We start from the raw sequence: 18,446 nt of genomic DNA, 5'->3' as shown, positions 1-18,446 counted from the left end.
ACTCACTGGTGAGTGGGAGAAGGGGGAAGGGGAAGATTGATATGTTTTGCTTTTGGTCTTTCTAGATTCCTTTTAATTTCTTAAGTGTTAGATGGTCAGACTCCACCCCATCTGCTTCCTAGCTGGGTGCTACTTATTACCTTGCCAACAGGCAATCCCCTCAGCAATCCTCTCAATTTATTTCAGTAAGACAAAAAGGCATTGCCCTAATGGCCCTGCCTACCACCAACTCTGAAGTCTTTGATGTTGGATGATAACAGAACCACTTCCTCTGTGTCCTGCTAACGACCCAGACCTGTTACAGTCTTCAGCTTTTAAACAACATACTGTCAAACACCACAGCAAAGGCAACTAAGGGATTGCCCAGGCTAAACAAGGTAGTGTATTCCTAAAATCTCATTATCCAACTTATTTGAATCAACATGTTTTGAAACCACTGTAGATGGCGTAAATTGTATTTTAACATATTAGTCTGGAGGCCAATGCTATGGCAGGTTAATACCCACCTCAAACATCTATTAAAAATACAATTTGCCCTGTTGAGATAGGGTTTTACAAACAAGTTCACTAACACATTTTTTTAAAACCCACACCTCTTTTATCCTAGTCTAGATATACCTTGAGATGCATGTCAGCAGGAGCGGCAGACTGAACTAACTCATTTACAACATCCTTTTCAGATTTTAACTGAGTTTCCTCCAGAACCTCAGAGAGAGTTCAAATAAATTTCCCTTTCTGCAAAACTTCCAGTTGGGGTTATCTGCATGCTTTCCAGACATCTCAACATAGGGGGCTCAATATCCTAACTCCTATCCCCACTTGAGCACAGTTTATCTTTTCTTCTCTAAGAAGTTGGAAAATTTTACATAAAGTTCATCAACATGGCAGAAACCTATCACTTCTATCTATCCTTAAGTTCCAATGTCATGGCAACATTCCTTTTAAAGCCTGTAAACACCAATCCTTCAACCAACCAGCGGGATTGCTAAAACAGGAACATGAACTGATCCTCCAAGGATTGAGCACGTCACCTCCACAGCCCTCCCTGTGCTATTTAAATACTAGACAACTCGACTAGTCTCAAAAACCAGTCATTTAAGCAGTTTGTATCAACATTTTAGAAGAGAGACTCAACCAAGCTAGTCTACAAGGTCTGGATGCAGCTTTTTCTGGACCTGTCAACATAGATTTCCTAGAGATGTGGGAAGCATTCCCTATTCCATGTGCGGAACCCATAGCTTCGATTCCCTTATGGGCTGGAAGAAAAAATCTCTCCTCCATAACTGGCTTTCCTGTGTGGCAGCATCACTAACCTTTCAGCTTGACCCTCACCCTCTGAATTTCATGTATACATTTTTTCCCTCAGTTCTGAATTATTTGTAGGATTCACATTTACAAGATCTTGTAGATCCAACACTTTTTGTGCTTCCCCAGTCCTGAACAGTCATTAACAGCTTCACTCATCATGGAATTAGGTGTCTTCTGCCAGCTGTTTTAAGTGTGGGAAAAAAATTAGAAAGGAATGGTGAGAGAAAGTAAAAGAAGCAGAGAAAGGAATGAGGCAGATTTAGGAGGAGAAAGGTGAATGTGATATAATAATTTTATTAAGATAATGTTGAAATAAGAAACGGTACCGAGTTCAAGCACAGAAGGTTTCTGGTTGTCAGGGGATAAGGTACAGATTATCAAGGGGTGCAAAATTCGATTTAGGAGCTGGTGGAGCAAGGATCACATAATAATATGCAATCTCCCCGACTGGGGGAAAAGTTTAACCGGTCCGAGTACAGACATCGAGATATGGGGTAAGTTATCCACACAACGGCTATGTTCAGTATGCTGGGTATTGTGAGTGAATACGGGGGTGGGGATGAGTCTACCCTCATTTGGTGGGGTTTAATGTTCAGTGGGTTTACGGTTCCAGTTCATACGGTCTAATACACATAACTCTTTGCAGATTGGCACTGCATGTGGCTAATTTCTGCTTTAAAAAAATTAAGAGGCACAGTCTGCTACTCAATCATCCCAACTGGTGCAAATAAAGCATCAACATCAACAGAAGTAAAAAACAATAATCTACTTACTAACAGACAGACCCTTGTGCAGGCCAGCTTGAAGACATTCAATGTTACTGTACTACTGAGGTTCTTTTAGCTACCATACCCTCCCCTTCACTCAAACTTGGGGCACATTAAATATTTCTACATGGTTTCTATGGAACAGATCTGACATCTGTCAACTCTTGCCTCAGAAACAAAGCGGACATCTTAAGCAGGACTGGAAGGAGTTGTGACATACTAGACCCTACATGAGCACAAAGCTTTAGGTGAGCCACCTCTGAGCTCCAGAAATCCCAATGATTTTTTGTGTTCTGGCTCACGTGTCTTTTAGAGGTGCTACAGTGCACAACCCCCCCAAGAATGAGCCTCCAGAAACTGGGAGAGGAAGAAATAGCCTACAATTTAATATCTATGTTGTAGTAGTACTTCTTGTGCTACTCATAGTAGGAGCATAAAAGTGACAGCTGCTGCCCAAGAGCTTAATTATCATATTTATGTTTTGTTCTTTATTTTTCTAGCTTAGGTACTTATATGGCCCACATTACTATACTGAGAGCCTCACAATCTAATGTGTTTATCTTCACTGCACCCCTAAAAGGTAGGGATGTATTAGCCCATTTCACAGTTGGGGAACTAAGGCACAGAGAAACTAAGTGACTTGCTCGAAGTCACACAAGAAGCCTATGGCACAGCAGGGAACTAGTCTCCCATCCAATTTCTCCCAACCCAACCCATAAATCCCTCCTCTCATGACCAGCAGCAGCAGCTAAGAGGCTTCAATTTGTAGCCCTTGGTAAGAGGAAGTTCTACCAGATAGAATTAGTGATTTATCACTCAAACCTCAAAATTACTGATGATATGTACTCTCAAACGTAGCTCTATCTTAGTGGTTTTTTTTTTTTTTAATTACAAAGAGTTCCCAGACAAAAACCTCACACATTGCTACCAAACAAGGAACGGAAAGAAATACTACCATGTGGTTTCTGTAATGATTTGAATATTTTTAAAAAAATTCTAACATGTCAAGTTTCACTGGTTTGCTCTGGCTACTCCACCCTACTCTAGAGTAGCACAAAGTAGTGAGAACATACTGGCCAGCAGAAGTGGCTTTATTTCAACAATTTCCATCCCTTTCCTGCCCTCCACATCCCTCCCTCTCAGGCCAAACTCACCCTTTCCCCTACCCTTTGGGTGATTTTGAAAAGAAATAGTTAAGTGTCGTGATTTCTGCATCATTTTTCATAACAAAGTTCATCTATCAGAGGCTGGAGCATAACATCTTCAGAAAAACTCAAATAATGTCTGCCCTCCTTCAAAATGGCTGCCTGTCATCTGTTTTTGTCAATGGGAGTGAAGCCAAATTCCCCTCAACTATGCGTAGGACACTGAGCATTTGGGGAATGATGTAGCAAGCATAAAAACATAAGAACAGTCATACTGGGTCAGACCAATGTTCCATCTGGCCCAGTATCATGTCTTCCAACCAGGGCCAATGCCAGGTGCTTCAGTGAGAATAAACAAAACAGGTAATCCTCAAGTGAGCCATACCCTGTTGCTTATACCCAGCTTCTGGCAAGCACTTTTGTCAAGGGTACCTTGTGGCTTCAGTAGCATTGAGAACAATAGAAAATGGCTGCCATTTTTAAAGAGGGCAGTTTGTAGCCTTCCCTGAAGATTCTATACCAGCCTCCATGGCAGGAAAAACTTTTTTTTTATGAACATGAACAGCCATAAAAAAAAAAATCATAAAAATAATTAATTGATTTTTAGCCTATACAAAGAATTCAGTGAGTTTTAATCATATGTAAAGTTTTAAGAGTCTGTTATTCAGTTAAGATCATTAAAGACTAAAGAAGTCTGATACCCAGGTGCTAAATTTCTTAAAGGCCTTAATTTAAAATTAATTTTAGCTCCTGAACAGATTTACTTATAAATCCTCAGAGAAAGAATATAGTGTTTTTCATTCAAAGTTTTGAATTCCTGTTTTAAAAGCAAAGCTCATCCTCAACTATGGAGCTGCAAACTAGTATCTCCATAACAGACGCAAGCTGCCAGGTATCTCTCATGCTCCAAATCGGTGATATTGTTTGTTCTGTAGCTCCATTTGGGGGTGTGTGTGTGTTTAATTACAAAGAGTTCCCAGACAAAAACCTCACACAATAGCTTTAAACAAGGAACAGAAAGAAATACTACCTTGAGGTCTCTATAGTGATTTGAATAAGCAATATCAACCTTTTTTAATTTTTTAAAAATTCTAACTTATGTCAAGATTCACTGGTATGCTCTGGCTGCTCCACCCTAGTCCATTTGTTGTTGGGTGGGTTTGTTTGTTAGCTTGTTTTGGGGGGTAGGGGGGAGGATTAAAGATACTTCATGCTGCTACTCAGTTTACTTAGATTCAAGATGGTAAAACATAATAGTCTATTTTAGGTTAAAAGAATTATAACAGATTTAGATCATATGGTTCTTTGGGATTGGGACAGTATTTTTGTTTTGCATTTGTACAGCATCCAGCACAATGGGCACAAGTCCATGACTAGGGCTCTTAGGTGCTACTGCGCTAAAAAAAATAATAAATCAAGAATTAATTCCACATAAACCAAACAATCTCTGATTTGTAACCTGTGTTCTTTATAACAGAAGGAATATATAAAATCGGAGTGAACATCTGAGAGTTGAACATACAGAATATATTTATTCACAGTATTACTGCAACCAGTTCTCTTCTAACCCAGGTGCTGAACCAGACATGGCTTTTCCGCACACCCAGATTTCAAAGAACCTTCCAATACCCTCAGCCACCAGCTGCATTTAGGGTGGGGTTTCTGTCCTTACTTTTAACTTACCTTTAGTTAAACTATATTCATTAATATTTAAAATAAACTGAAGAGTTTTAATTAGTTTCTAATTAAGTAGCGGTTATCCTCCTTTTGTACGTTTATTGTGAAGGCATTAAGCATTTCTCCCCTTGATATCTTAGACAAGAGCTGTGCTCTCCAGAAGGAAACGCAGCAGCTTTACTCCACAGGCCAAGCGGCTCGGAAGTAGAATACAAAATGATAATCCCAGCTCTGCTACTAATTCATGGCATTCATAAAAGTTTGTGCTTTGAGGATTTCAGATGCCCAACGGCAAAAATCCAGGGACTGATTTTCAGAAGGTCCTGAGAGCCAACAGCTCCAAATGAAGTCTCACTTACACACTGTAGGTTTTCAGCACCTCTGATAATCATGTTCTAAATGTCTAAAGTTAAGCACTCAAATTGAGAGCATCTTTGAAAATTCAACTTATCCTCAGAGCTTCGGTATTACCATCTGTAAGATGGGGACAAACAAAATAAAACTACCAAGAATTACTGAATCTCTTGATTTTATTGAGAGTCTCACAATATTTGGTGTGGTACCTAAGGTCCTAGCTACAGAAGACAAATGGTTATGTGTAAGTGTAAGCTTTCATTTAAAAGAAAAATCTTCTCTAGCCTTCAGAGTTCCAGAGGAAAACATGAAAACGTGAACCGAATATACTCTAAACAAAACAGAACAGAAAGCAAATCAAAAGCACTCAATTTTCAGGGAGGTAGGGAGGATGGTTTAAATTGCATTTTAAAGATCTGATTTAAAGTCTGATTTATGACTTTTTAAATGTTTGAGTTTGGCTATACTGCCTACAAGGGTGTTATGAAGATTAATATTTGCAGAGCTTTGAAAGTGGGCAGTGCTGTATAAGTGAGGTGTTGTTTATTACAACTTTGGAGAAGACAGTAGTTTAGGGCCTGATTCTGTCCTGCTTCTCACGCTGACCAGTACTTTACTTGGCAAGAAGTTCTACTGACATCAGCAGAATTATCTGCAGAGTCAGGTACTACTCAGTGAGAGTAAGAATGGCTGAATTGGGTCCTTACCTGTATATCTGGTCAAATTCCTTTCTGCCTACCAAAATTCTTCCTGTCGTTTGAAGGGGTATGGCAATTTTCTTCCATCCTTGTCCCGTATTTAGATTTGTTGTGCACTGTTGAACAGCTGTTGCATTCCTCCATAGAAGTGGCACTATTTAATTCTATAACACCTTGCATACAAAATGCTTTATGATCCTTGAATGCAGAAATGCCTTCACCCACTCTCTGCTTAAATTCATCCGTGTTCCTATTCTGAGAAGGTTATATTTGTAATAGATCCCCACTCACCCACACAGAGTGGAATTCTAATCATTCTAATCCAAGTAGCTGATGCTTACTACTTGTCATGTTACACTGCCCAAAACTTCCAACCATGCTTGGCGACCCACTGTGCTAGGCACTGGTCAGAGCCATACTAAGAGACAGTCCGTGTTCTGAAAAGCTGGAGATAGTTGTTGGCAGTTATACAGCAGCAATGAGGCATGTGCCACCTCCAAACCAAGAGGGCTTTACAAGATCAGAACTTTGAGCCTAGAACAAGTTACATGTCAAACTGTGCACGGTCTCATGTGGAAACAGCATGATGTCCCTATTTATGAAAGGATGATGCAACAAAGATGCATGTGCATAGTGTGTTGGCATTTCCTTTGATTTTGCTGCTGACAAGGAAGTCCCTTCCTGAATAATGAAAAGACATCACCTAGCGCAACAAGGGAGAAGGTAGGGGACACTGAAAGGAGAGGCTTTTTGCCCTTCACACACAGGGGACATTAATTAGCAGCAGCACAGCTGGTGGTAGACAAAAAGGGAAGATTTTCTTATCCAGGTGAGCAACTTACCTGAATAGCCTGGCGTCCTTGTTGAGCATCTGCTAGCAGCTGAATGGTGAGGGTTCTGGAATCCTGGAGGGCATCTTGGAGGTAGATAAAGCTATGACCCACATGTCGTCCCATGGTGCATTCCCGGCAGATAGGGACAGAACAAGTGTCACAGTAGAAATGCAGCACCTGGAAAGGACACAGAAGAAAAAATTGTATGACACACTAAACCACCCACAGAAGAAAATAAGTATCTTAACCATAAGAGAGATATTATGGGTAGTAATGATAAGCAAAGTGTTCACAATAGCTTCTATAGAGGAAAAGTGATCCCTCTTGAAAGCAGCCACTCATACGTGGACAAAAATAAAATAGAAGTGTGATTGTTTTCTTTGCAATACAATACCAGGATGTCCATCCCACCCTTCTCTCAAGAACGGAAACCATCTGCCAACACTTACCCATTTGGGTAGGTCACCTATTGCATGTTTCAGATAGCTTTTCTTGCATATACAAACACTGCATAAAGTTACTGAGCCATTTAAAATTTACTGTACTATTGTTGCACTAGGCACATCAAGCAAAAAAACAAGGACAATCCTCTCTCTAATCTTTCAGTCTATCTGCAAGACAGAACATTCAAGGCAAACTGGATGCAAAAGCTTGCCATCACCACCAAAGGTGGTGTCAAAGCCAAGAATTGTGGCAGGTCTCCTGTGCCACCCAGGACTTTCAGTGTCAGTGGAACTTTTGGGAAGAAGCTGGAAATAGGAGGAAGAAATTGTACACTGTAAGTCAGTTACAGAATTTAAAGATTAGCTTGTCCACATTTTTAAGACAAATGGAATCATGTTGGTTAATAAAACTAAACCAGATCCCAAACCCCCATTCACTCCAGAGTAAAACTCTGTATACGCCATATCATGTATTTATTCACTAGCAGTAACTGCTTGCATGTTTGCATTCCATCCAACAGAGGGAAGTGGTACACAGATGTAGCATCCTATACAGATTTGTGTTGTTAGAAGTTAAAGAAATCAGTTGAAAACAGATCTGTGGAGGAGTGTAAAAACCACCAAACAACCTAAGAACAAGAAAGTTCAGAGTGAAATCTAAAACTCTTATACCTACACACATCATTCTTGATATAGGAGATCATAAAAAGTCCTAGAAAATCCAAAACGCTGTTGAAAAGCCAAATCCACTGTACATTGCAAGTAAGGTCTTATACCATAAGTACAGGTTTTCCACCATCCTTAACTAGTAGTTTTAACCTACTCCATAGGAATGACCAAGAGCAAAACAGAAACAAGAACCAAGTAATGTTCATCTGAGCGTGGAGTGGTGGTGGGGTGGGAGGCAAGGCAATCGAATCTAACGGCAACCAACATTCTCTGTACCAACTTGATTTATTTTTTTTTTTGGAGGTGGGTGCAAGGGAAAGGAGACTACCATCCTGATTTCCTTTTCCTAAAATTTACTCCATTTATTGATCATAACAAGCCGGGCAAGCAGGCTCACTCCTCCACCTGGCGTGGACACATTTTATATTATGCAGAAACATATCTGTGGCAGCATACAAGGTTGTGTGTGTGTAGTTCATCTTTATTTCTGGATAAGTTTTTGAAGGAGGTTTTCATCAAAACCTTTTAAAAAAAATGAGTTACATTTCTGGACACCGACTGTTTTGCTAGAAAAATTAAAGCATCCTTATTAGCATCTGAACAAGACTGATACCTCAAACATTCTAAATGTTTTGGAAAATATCAAGCTGCTTTAAATTCTAAATATTAAATTTGGAACGGGTGCCTCTTCCTGTACTAGAAAATTCCTTTTGTGCATAATGTGGTAAGTCAGTTTACTGTATTATAGTTTTCTCCTGCAGTGCTGTATTTTCAATGTAAGTTTACAAAGAACATACATTAAATATTGCTGGTCCATCCAACTTTTAAACTACAGGGCGGGGGGTGGGATGAAAAGCCACGCAAGGTATCAAAGTCAAGTCGAACAAATCTGATATTATTTAAAAACATGCAACATGGATTATGCATCTCACTATCAAGGACGACAGCGGAAAAGAAAATGGCGATCATATGAGCAAGAGCCCAGCAGCAAGTTAAACCGGTCATTAGCTGTTTGAGAGAGTTAATGCCAGAAGCAAAGCTAGGGCAAAGGCCAGGGAACTGTCCTGTCACACAGATCCAGATGCTGCTGCTGCTCAGAATACAATGCCTAATGTAGGACTCACTCAGGCCACAGACAGAGAAACTAATCAAGCAGTTGCTCAATCAACCCACTCCTGCCCTCCCTCTCCTGATGGATGCAAATGAAGTAATCACATTTTTAATGAAACCAACTAACAAAGATGACAATTTTATTTTAGATATGCAGATTACATAGGGAACATGATAAAGTCTTAAGGCAGAACTGAAAAACCAACCTTCTCATTCAAGTGAGAAGGCTGTTGGCAAGTTTCTAAGGCAAAGGTCCCCAATCTGTGGGGCGCGCCCCACTAAGGGGGAAAAGAAGAAAAATTCTGGGGGGTGCGGCAGAGGCCTGACCCAGCCCCCATGGAGGGCAGGCAGGGAGAGCCACCCAGCCCCCTTCTGGCCTTGGACCAGGCCCAGATGCCGGCCCCATACTCGGGGCCCCAGCCTCGACTCTGCTCCTGCCCCCACCCACAGCCTCCAGCCCTTATCCTGTTCCCCCCTCCCAGAGCCGTGACCCCGGACAAGGGTGGAGGGAGGTAAAAAGTTTGGGGACCACTGTTCTAAGGTGATGTATGTAGAGGCTTTGCAATCTAGATTTAATTACAAGAGAAATAGAATCAGTGGGCGTGGGGGACCATCATTTAATATGACCATGCTTACTCCAGCTCCACCACCCTTTATTAAAGTTAAGCTTTTTTTTTTAAAAAAAAAAAAAGCTGTATCTATCCTTATACCCCCTCAGAGACCTCAACATATGTTCACTCTGCAATGAAGATGACTAGACATTGAAAGGCAGCTGGAGGAGGATAGAGAAGGGTAGTTAACTTCAAGGTGACCTGCTAGAATCTTCTAAGCCAGCAGTTCTCAAATTGTGGGTCAGGACCCCAAGGTGAATGGGGTCGCCAGGGCTGGCTTAGACTTGGTTCAGCCCTAGGCGGCAGGACTCAGGTTGCAGGCCCCCTGGCCTGGGGCTGAAGCCATGAGCTTCAACTTGGTCCCCCACCTGGAGCGGTGGGGGTGGGGCTTTGACCTTGGCCCCTCCTCAGGGAAGTAGGGCTTGGGTGGGCTCAGACTTCCGTCCCCCCTACTGGGGTCATGAAGTAATTTTTGTTGTCAGAAGGGGGTTGCATTGCAATGAAGTTTGAGAACCCCTGTTCTAAGCATAAGTTGAAAAAGGCAAAAAGCGCATTACTCTTTTGGAGCCAACTTCAGTTTTAATTCTTATACCTTCATACAACATAATGCAACATATTAGAGGCAGTTTAGCTGCACTGGTTTCTTTATTTATCTGAGTGTTAGAGTCTGTATACACCCCAATGTACCCACAAAGAATCAGAGGGCCAGACTGTCCCCTTCCGTACTATCTGGGTGACGGAAGGGAGTTGCGCCAGAAGGGCTCTGCGCGTAGAAGCATAGTGCCATGCCCACCCACAGCCAACTCCACAATGAATTAGTGAGTAAGAAAACTGACTGCCATCATTTATTATTCACAGTCTCCTTCTCTTAACCCAGCCCCAAAGTTCAGGGCCAGTAGCCAAGTTTCCTGTCCTTTTTTGTTTTTGGTGGTGTTCATTTTGCTTCCCCCCCCCCCACTACTAAACAGGGCCACCTGAGCCCAATAAATCTAACAAACTGTGATATCTGTAGCTCAGAATAAAGTTTTGTATTGATTCTAATCGGGAAGGATTAAGATCCAAACAAACACAGACCTTGCAGTTTTTTCTTGCAGTAGAAAGATATATATATATATATATAAGGGTTGTTTCAAGCAGGCAAATATGTACTAAATTTGTAGAGAAATCTGCTCCTCCTCCCCCCACCCAATTCCCATTTCTGGAGTAGCAGAATCAGAAGGGTTTGGCTCATGATTATTGGACATCATATATCTTTTTAAAAAATTATGGCTAGTCTTAGATTAATAAAAACAGAATCTGTAGAAGGATAGAAAGTTAATCTTCCATTACTGAAGAGCATTCTATCATGGCAAAATGTATTCATTTTTAAGAACAGAATTTAGGTTCGCCTCAGACAAGTTTCAAAAGATTTCAAGTTCTTCCCCCACTCAACCACATCCCCTAAAACCAAACGTATGTAGCTACCTTGCAAAAAGTTCTCTTTCTGGATGTATATTTAACATTTGGGGGTGCCTTCCACTTAAATTGTTATTTTCTTGTTTTTAAAAACCATAAGGGCATAAGATTGTTTTTTTCCCTTGAGACTTCATTTTTTGTCCCACTTGAAGATACACAGATAATGAAAGGGCAGGGACAGATTGCCACATTGTAATTTAAGGGATAGGATTTTGGAACGACCTCTAAGCCATGATAGCGTTATTAACTGCTGCCCACTCATCCCCAATTCCCCAATTTAAGAACAAAGATTTTGTGAATCTAGCCTCAGAAATAAACAGCCATCTTGTTTGGGGCAGGAAGTGTAGAGGAGGAAAATTGGAGCTAAAGATCCCCCTTTCCTCCTGAATTAAAAAAAAAATTAATTAGGGATCACATGAATTATGTTTACTGCATTTACTGTTTGGTTTTGTAATTATTACTAGGCTGTTCTGCTGTAGAGATAGTTAAGGAATAAGATTTTATTTTTTCTTTTTAAATATACCATTCTCCACTTTGTTAAACTCTGGGCAATTTTAGTCAGTTAACTGGAAGACTACTGGAAAGACAGAAATGAAATATGTAAAAAGGAAGAGTAACAATGTTCTTATCAATTTGAGAATTCCAGTTTGTCACACTTAATATTTTAAGACGCTCCCTCAAAAAAATACATCATCCTGAGAAGGAGAAAGAGGCAGGAAGGTGGTGATGGGAATGATTTTAAAGATGGTTAACAGTGATTTATTCCAAAATAAGTTAACCATGGGTTGATTATTTCCAAATAGAAAATATTTCCGTGAATTGGTGGCATACAATTTTAAACACAAAACAATAAAGGCAGCCTACTTCAAATTAAACAGAGTCAGTGAACCCTATCAGAGGGCTATTCATCTTTTACAGCCGCAGGAGCCCAAGAAATACGACAGCAAGACAATAAACGTGATTGCTTCAGGAAAGGCTGTACAGTGCACTGTAAAAACATTTTACAACAGCAGAATTCCTGGGTGTCGTTCTCCCCATTTTTTGGTCCATCTGTTTTCAAAGGGTATGGGGGGGATGGGCGGAGATGTTGTTAAATGTCCCCTGGGATTCCACAGCAATCAATCAGCATCTGATGAATGGCCACTAAAGTTAAACTCTGACCCGACTCTACAATTCCCACACCAGCTCTCCCTTCCTTACTGTTGACCAGCTTCCAGAATGCCCCACCCACCTACCTCCCCTCACCAAAATTTCCAAAATACCAGGCACAGACAAAAGCATTGGAATGTAATAGCCACAAGGAAAATTCAGTGAAAATAGTAGTTGAGGAGCCTTCTCTTAACTTGTGTTTAAAAAGTGTCCTCTTGGTGAAGCCAAAGTGTGCCTTTTTGCCTCACAGCTCTCATTGAAAACTGATTTGTCTCTCTGTAAAAACTGTATATTTTTAAATATGTGTTTGCATGTAGCTATATCTCTAAGAGGGAACAAATAGATTTCTTCAAGTTCTTATGCTATCCCACCATCATATGCACAAACAATATTGACACTGAATGTAACTGATTACAATAGTTTTTAAAACTACAACATTAAGAACCTACTGATGGAGGCAAAAATATTTAGAAGTTAAAGAAAGCCAGACATTAGGGCTCTAAAGATTACTGTAATGTTTACACATTATTTCTCATTCTGCCCTGGGAACAGATACAAAATATATGGTGAAAAATAGCAGCATGGAAAAAAAAAAAAGAACCTCAGTTTTACACTTTTGAAACAAGCTCAACACTACTTTTACAGAGTCCAATATCAGTTTAAAAAGGCAAAAAGCATATCTATTCCATTCAGTGCAGAATTTTGGAAGTTCATATAGCAAAAAGCATTTCACTTCTTTTAGCTGTACTGACTACTGCATCTATTACTGCCGTCGCTTGCTTGGTAGCAAGTGCAGTAGTTAGGGTTGTCAGACTATGAAAGTTTTAAAATGCTACAAACATTTTAATCACCACATTTTCCAATGAAAAACGTGTTCGGTTTCTGTTCAAGAGCAATGTTGTAGAAGAGTTTGAGAAAAGTCCTTTTGGCCGTGTGACTTCAGAAGCATATTTTTCCATCCTCCCTTGCTGGGGCTGGGGAATATATGTAAAATAAAAATCAAGCTATGTGAGAAATGAAGATTTGGGTTCCGATACTCAAATTTGTATAAATAGTCATAGCTCAATTGCAGTCAATAGAGCTATGACATTTAACTCAAAAAGCAGTTATCAATGGTTCACTGTCAAACTAGGAGGGCATATCAGTGGGTTCCCTCAGGGGGTCAGTCCTGGGTCCAGTAGTATTCAATATTTTCATTAATGACTTGGATAACGGACTGGGGAGTATGCGTCTAAAATTTGCAAAGGACACCAAGCTGAGGAGAGTTGCAAGCACTTTGGAGGGCAGAATTAGAATTCAAAATGACCCTTGCAAATGAGAGAATTAGTGTGAAATCCACAAGATGACATTCAATAAAGACAATTGCAAAGTACTACACTTAGGAAGGCGGGGGGGAGGGGAAATCAAATGTACAACTACAAAATGGGAAATAATTGGCTAGGCAGTAGTACCACTGAAAAGGAACTGGGGATACAATGGATCACAAATTGAATCTGAGTCAGCAACAACATGAAGTTGCGAAAAAGGCTAAATATAATTTTAAAGTGTACTAACAACAATATTGTATGTAAGACATGGGAGGTACACCTCTACCCAAATATAACACAGTCCTCGAGAGCCAAAAAATTTTTACCGTGTTATATTGAACCGTGTAGGGAGGGCCTGGTAGGGAAGGCCGTGCCTCCCCAAACAGCCTGGCCCCACCCCTATCCGACCCCCACCTACTTCCAGCCCCCTGACTGACCCCTCAGAATCCCCAACCCATCCAACCCCTCCCCGGCTCCCTGACCACCCCCCGAGACCCTCTACCCCTTATCAACCCCTCCCCCCCTCCAGCCCCCTTAAACTGCTCAGAGCAGCATCTCGGAGTCAGACACGCTGCCGCAATAGGCTCCGACTCCATGGGTGCTCCGGGGCTGGAGCACCCACAGAGAAAGCGTAGTGGGTACAGAGCACCCAACGGCAGCTCCCCACCCCAGCTCACCTCTGCTCTGCCTCCTCCCCAAGCATGCCACCACCGCTGCACTTCTCCCCACTCCCTCTAAAGCTTGCCGCAAATCAGCTGTTCAGCGCAGCAAGCCTCCAAGGGAGGGAGGGAGGAGCAGAGCAGCAGCATGCTCGGGGGAGGAGGTGGAGGTGAGCTGGGGCGGGGAGCGGTTCCTCTGCACCCCCTTGCCCCCCCAGTTACTTGCTGAAGCCCTCCCCGCGCCCCCACCCCACCCCAGCTCACCTCCGCCCCACCTCCTCCCCTGAGTGAGCCGCCACTCCACTTTTCCCCACTCCCTCCGAGGCTTGCACAAGCCTGGGAGGGAGGAGGGGAAATGCTTTACCACGTTATATCCTATCACATTATACGGGGGTAGAGGTGTAATTGTAAATTCTACTCCGCAGAAGTGAGGCCTCAGTTGGAGTACTGCATCCAGTTCTGGGCGCCATGCTTTAGGAAAGATGTGGACAAATGGGAGAGCCCAGAGGAGAGCAACAAAAATTATGAAAAGTTTAGAAAACCTGGCCTATGAGGAAAGGTTAAAAAACCAGGCATGTTTAGTCTTGAGAAAAGAGGACAGAGGAAACCTAACATCAGTCTTTAAATATGTTAAGGGCTGTTACAAAGAGGATGATCAGTTGTTCTCCACGTCCACTGAAGGTAGGATGAGAAGTAATGGGCTTAATCTACAGCAAAGGAGATTTAGGTTAGATGTTTGGAAAAACTAACTACTCCATAAGGATATTTAAGTTCTGGAACAGGCTTACAAAGGGAAGCTGTGGAATCTCCATCATTGGAGGTTTTTAAAAACCAGTTGGACAAACATTTGCCAGGGATGGTCTAGGTTTACTTGGTCCTGTCTCTGAACAGGGGTCAGACTTGATGATCTGTTGAAGTTCTTTCTGGCCCTAGATTTTATAATTCTATATACCCAAGGCGGGGGAGGAGAGAGAGAGAATAAGGCCCTGAAAAATTAAATTTGTGGTATATCTGGCAGTCAGTGCCACTGTTAAGTCATAAAAAAAGTGAGAAGGAGCTGAGTTTGTAGGTCTTTAACTTTTTCAGTGGAGCAACCTTCAAACTATATTAATTTTTAAAATAAATTATATGCATGTAAAATATGAGAAGGTGCTGAGCTTGTTGGTGGAGATCATTTATTTGGGTGATTTGTTTACCTTATTGGCACTACAGAAGAAAGTGTCCAGTTGTAAGCTATGTTCCAATCTGCTTTAAATACCAGTTTAGCAGAATTTATAGCTGTTAAAACACACATATCCAGAGCTCTGTGTTCAAGTACATAATTTTAATAGTCACCTATTAGCTTGTATGTATGAATGTTTTGAAATGTAAATATTTAGTTTGACAACAAAGCTCTAATGTTAAGCCAGTATTTTCCATACTGTCATTATAAGAACCATCCATCCAAAAACTAAGAACCTTGGAATTCCTTAGTGTGAGGACATAATGACTCCACAGGAAACTATATCATGAAATCCATGGCAGGACACCTGAAAATTTAAAAAACAAAACTGTCTCTGTCTTGCACCGAAGGCGAGCCGTTCCTCAATAACTGCTGAGCCCAAGACTGTGTTTAAAACTGAATATCAGATCTAGAGGGCGTTCACTCCAAAATTAGGGTTAATCTTTGTCCAATAGGATTTTTACAAGAATACTGGCAGCATCTCAAGAAATATTAAAACTCTTAAATCAGACAAGCCAATATGCGGAGAAGTTAAGCATCAGGAGGGATACCAGCTCATGATTTAGTGCTGCTCAGCAACTTGAGAGCAAAATAATGCTCTTTTAGTCTCCATTTAAAGATTCATAGAGTTTAAGTAAAGAAGGGACCATTAGATGCCCTAGTCTGAACTTCTGTCTATCACAAGCCATAGAATTTCATCTAATTACTTTTGTATGGAGTCCAACAGCTGCTGTTTGGCTAATGAAGATCTTCCAGAAAAACATCTAGTCTTGATTTAAAGATCAAAAGATGGAGCATCCACCACTTCTTTTGGTAGTTTGTTCCAGTGGTTAGTCACCTATGTTGTTAAATATTTGTGTCTGGCTTTGGAGTCCAGCAGTTGGTTCTTGTCTTTCTTTGCTAGACTAAAAAGCATGTTAGTAACACAGTATTTTCTCCCCATGAAAATACTTATACGTGGTTATCAAGTCACCTCTCAACAAGCTAACAAATTGAGCTCTTTAGATCCCTCAGGCCAGGTCAGTACTCAACAGGCTTTGCTGCTATAGCTATACTAGTGTACACACACACACAAAAAAAATACCAGCAAAGTACTCTTAGCGTGGACACAGCTTATATCAGCAAAAAGGGAAGTTACTTCCCTTTTTGAACTGGAGTTTGAGGTGTCTGGTCCCAATTTGTCCCACTGTGCTCCACACACCTGAGACAACAGAATTCTTGCAAGTAGTGTCTGTTGGTTCCCAGCTGGGTTCTTGCAGTCCTCGTGCTCTGCGCAGATGGTATAAAGGGTGGTAAAGACTAACCATATCTCCAGTTTCTTCTCTAGCTGCACATCAGACGTGATCCAAAACACAGGGGAAGGAGGGCAGGCAGTGGAATATAGATAGGGACCACACGTCTTGACAAACTCCAGCTACAGAGGGTAACTTCCCTTTCATCTTTGAGTGACAAGCAGTATTCAGATTGGTGGAGGGTGCGAGGCTGCAGATGGTATAGCTGCCTGTAGAACTCCTGTCCCAAAGGAGGCTCAGACCAACCACAGATCAAAGAGGCTGGATCCAGGTGTAACATCTTGTGAATGCATGGCTGGAACTCCATGTTGCTGACTTGCAAATACAAAGCAGGGATACCTCTTGAAGAGATGCTATTGAGGCTGCTACACTCTCATAGAAAGCCTCTGCCCTATGTAGGAGAGGAAAATGTCCCAACTGATAAAGTAGGAAATAACCATAGATCCATTTAGAGATTGTCTCAGAGGAAACAGCTTGTCCTCCGACTCATTCAGCTATGGCAACAAACAGTCTAGGTGACTTTTTCATCTTTTGTTCTCTGGAGTTAAAATGCCAATACTTGTCTTACACTAAGGAAATGAAAGTCTCTTCTCTCCACTGGAAGCCTAGGGATTCAGGCATAATACAAGTAAGTGGATAACCTGATTTATGTGACACTCTGAAACTACCTTAGGGCTGAATTTCAGGTGTAGTCATAGTGAGACTTTGTCTTTATGGAATATTGTGTATGGTGGGTCTGCCATTAGGGCTCCATGTCCACCTACCCATGTGGCTGAGGGGTTGGTAATGAGGACAGGTGAAACATTGAACATGTAACTACATGTTTGAAAAGGCTGTGTTGCCCCCACTTGGATAGAGTCAGGGAGGGATCCAACCTCTGGAGTGGATGTAGAGGAGGATCTGCTCTTGTGCCTATGAGATTGACCTTTGTTTTCCTGGTGAAACTGCAACAAAAAGTCCCTGAAGTTTGCTGTTTCCTCCTTCTGCAGCAGACCTTGTGCTAGGAGGAGTGCTCCTCGCTCAAGCTGGCCCATGTACAGGGCCTAGGTGCAACTGGAGCCTCATTGCTTTCTCCATGCGGTGCTTCTTTAGTCAAAGTTCTTGCTCCTTTCTGACTCCTGCATTCCTCATTCTAAGATATATAACTTTTCATATGGCTGTATTAAAAGGCACTTTGTTTGACTGGGCCAGCTTACCCAGAGATCCAGCTCACTTAATATAACTGCCCTATCTCATTTTTACCATTATGCCAATCGCCGTCACCTACAAATTTTATCAGCAGCAATTTTATATTTACTTTCACATCATTGATAAAAATGTTGAACAATATTGGGCCTAGCATCCCTAGGATCCCAGTGGAACCCCACTAGAAATATCCCCAGGTAGCGATTTCCCATTGGCAACTACTTTAAAAGTATGTTACATATACACAGTTACCCTTATCAATCAAAATATTTTTATAATCCCAAAGAATGAAATCCGTATTGTTTGGAAAGATGTATTTTCCATGAAACACATGTTGATTCATTAATTATTCTTATTCTCTAATTCTTTATCACTTTAATCCTGTATCAGCTTTTCCATTATCTTGCAAGGGGTTGATATCAGGCTAACTGGCCTATAGTTACCTGGGTCATCTGACTTGCCATGTTTGAACACTGGCAAATTTTAAAACTCTTCCAGTCTTCTGGAATTGCCCCAGTATTTCATTATTAAAAGTTATCAGCAGGCTACAGATCTCCTCAGC

The 18,446-nt window shown here is 41.3% G+C and overlaps 1 protein-coding gene across 1 annotated transcript in view; it reads right to left on the bottom strand.

The window, feature by feature from the left end:
* Positions 1–18,446, bottom strand: part of TRIM71 (tripartite motif containing 71) — a 94,197-nt gene that overhangs the window by 16,563 nt on the left and 59,188 nt on the right. The window contains exon 2 of the mRNA XM_084621206.1: positions 6,792–6,959. Coding sequence (XP_084477332.1) covers positions 6,792–6,959 — 168 coding nt within the window. The remainder of the gene's footprint in view (positions 1–6,791; positions 6,960–18,446) is intronic.

The sequence above is a fragment of the Lepidochelys olivacea genome (genome assembly GCF_965140295.1).
Source record: "Lepidochelys olivacea isolate rLepOli2 genome assembly, chromosome: 2".
Taxonomy (NCBI): Eukaryota; Metazoa; Chordata; order Testudines; family Cheloniidae; genus Lepidochelys; species Lepidochelys olivacea.
Note: the sequence above shows the minus strand (reverse complement) of the source record. Positions and strands in the feature narration are given on the sequence as shown.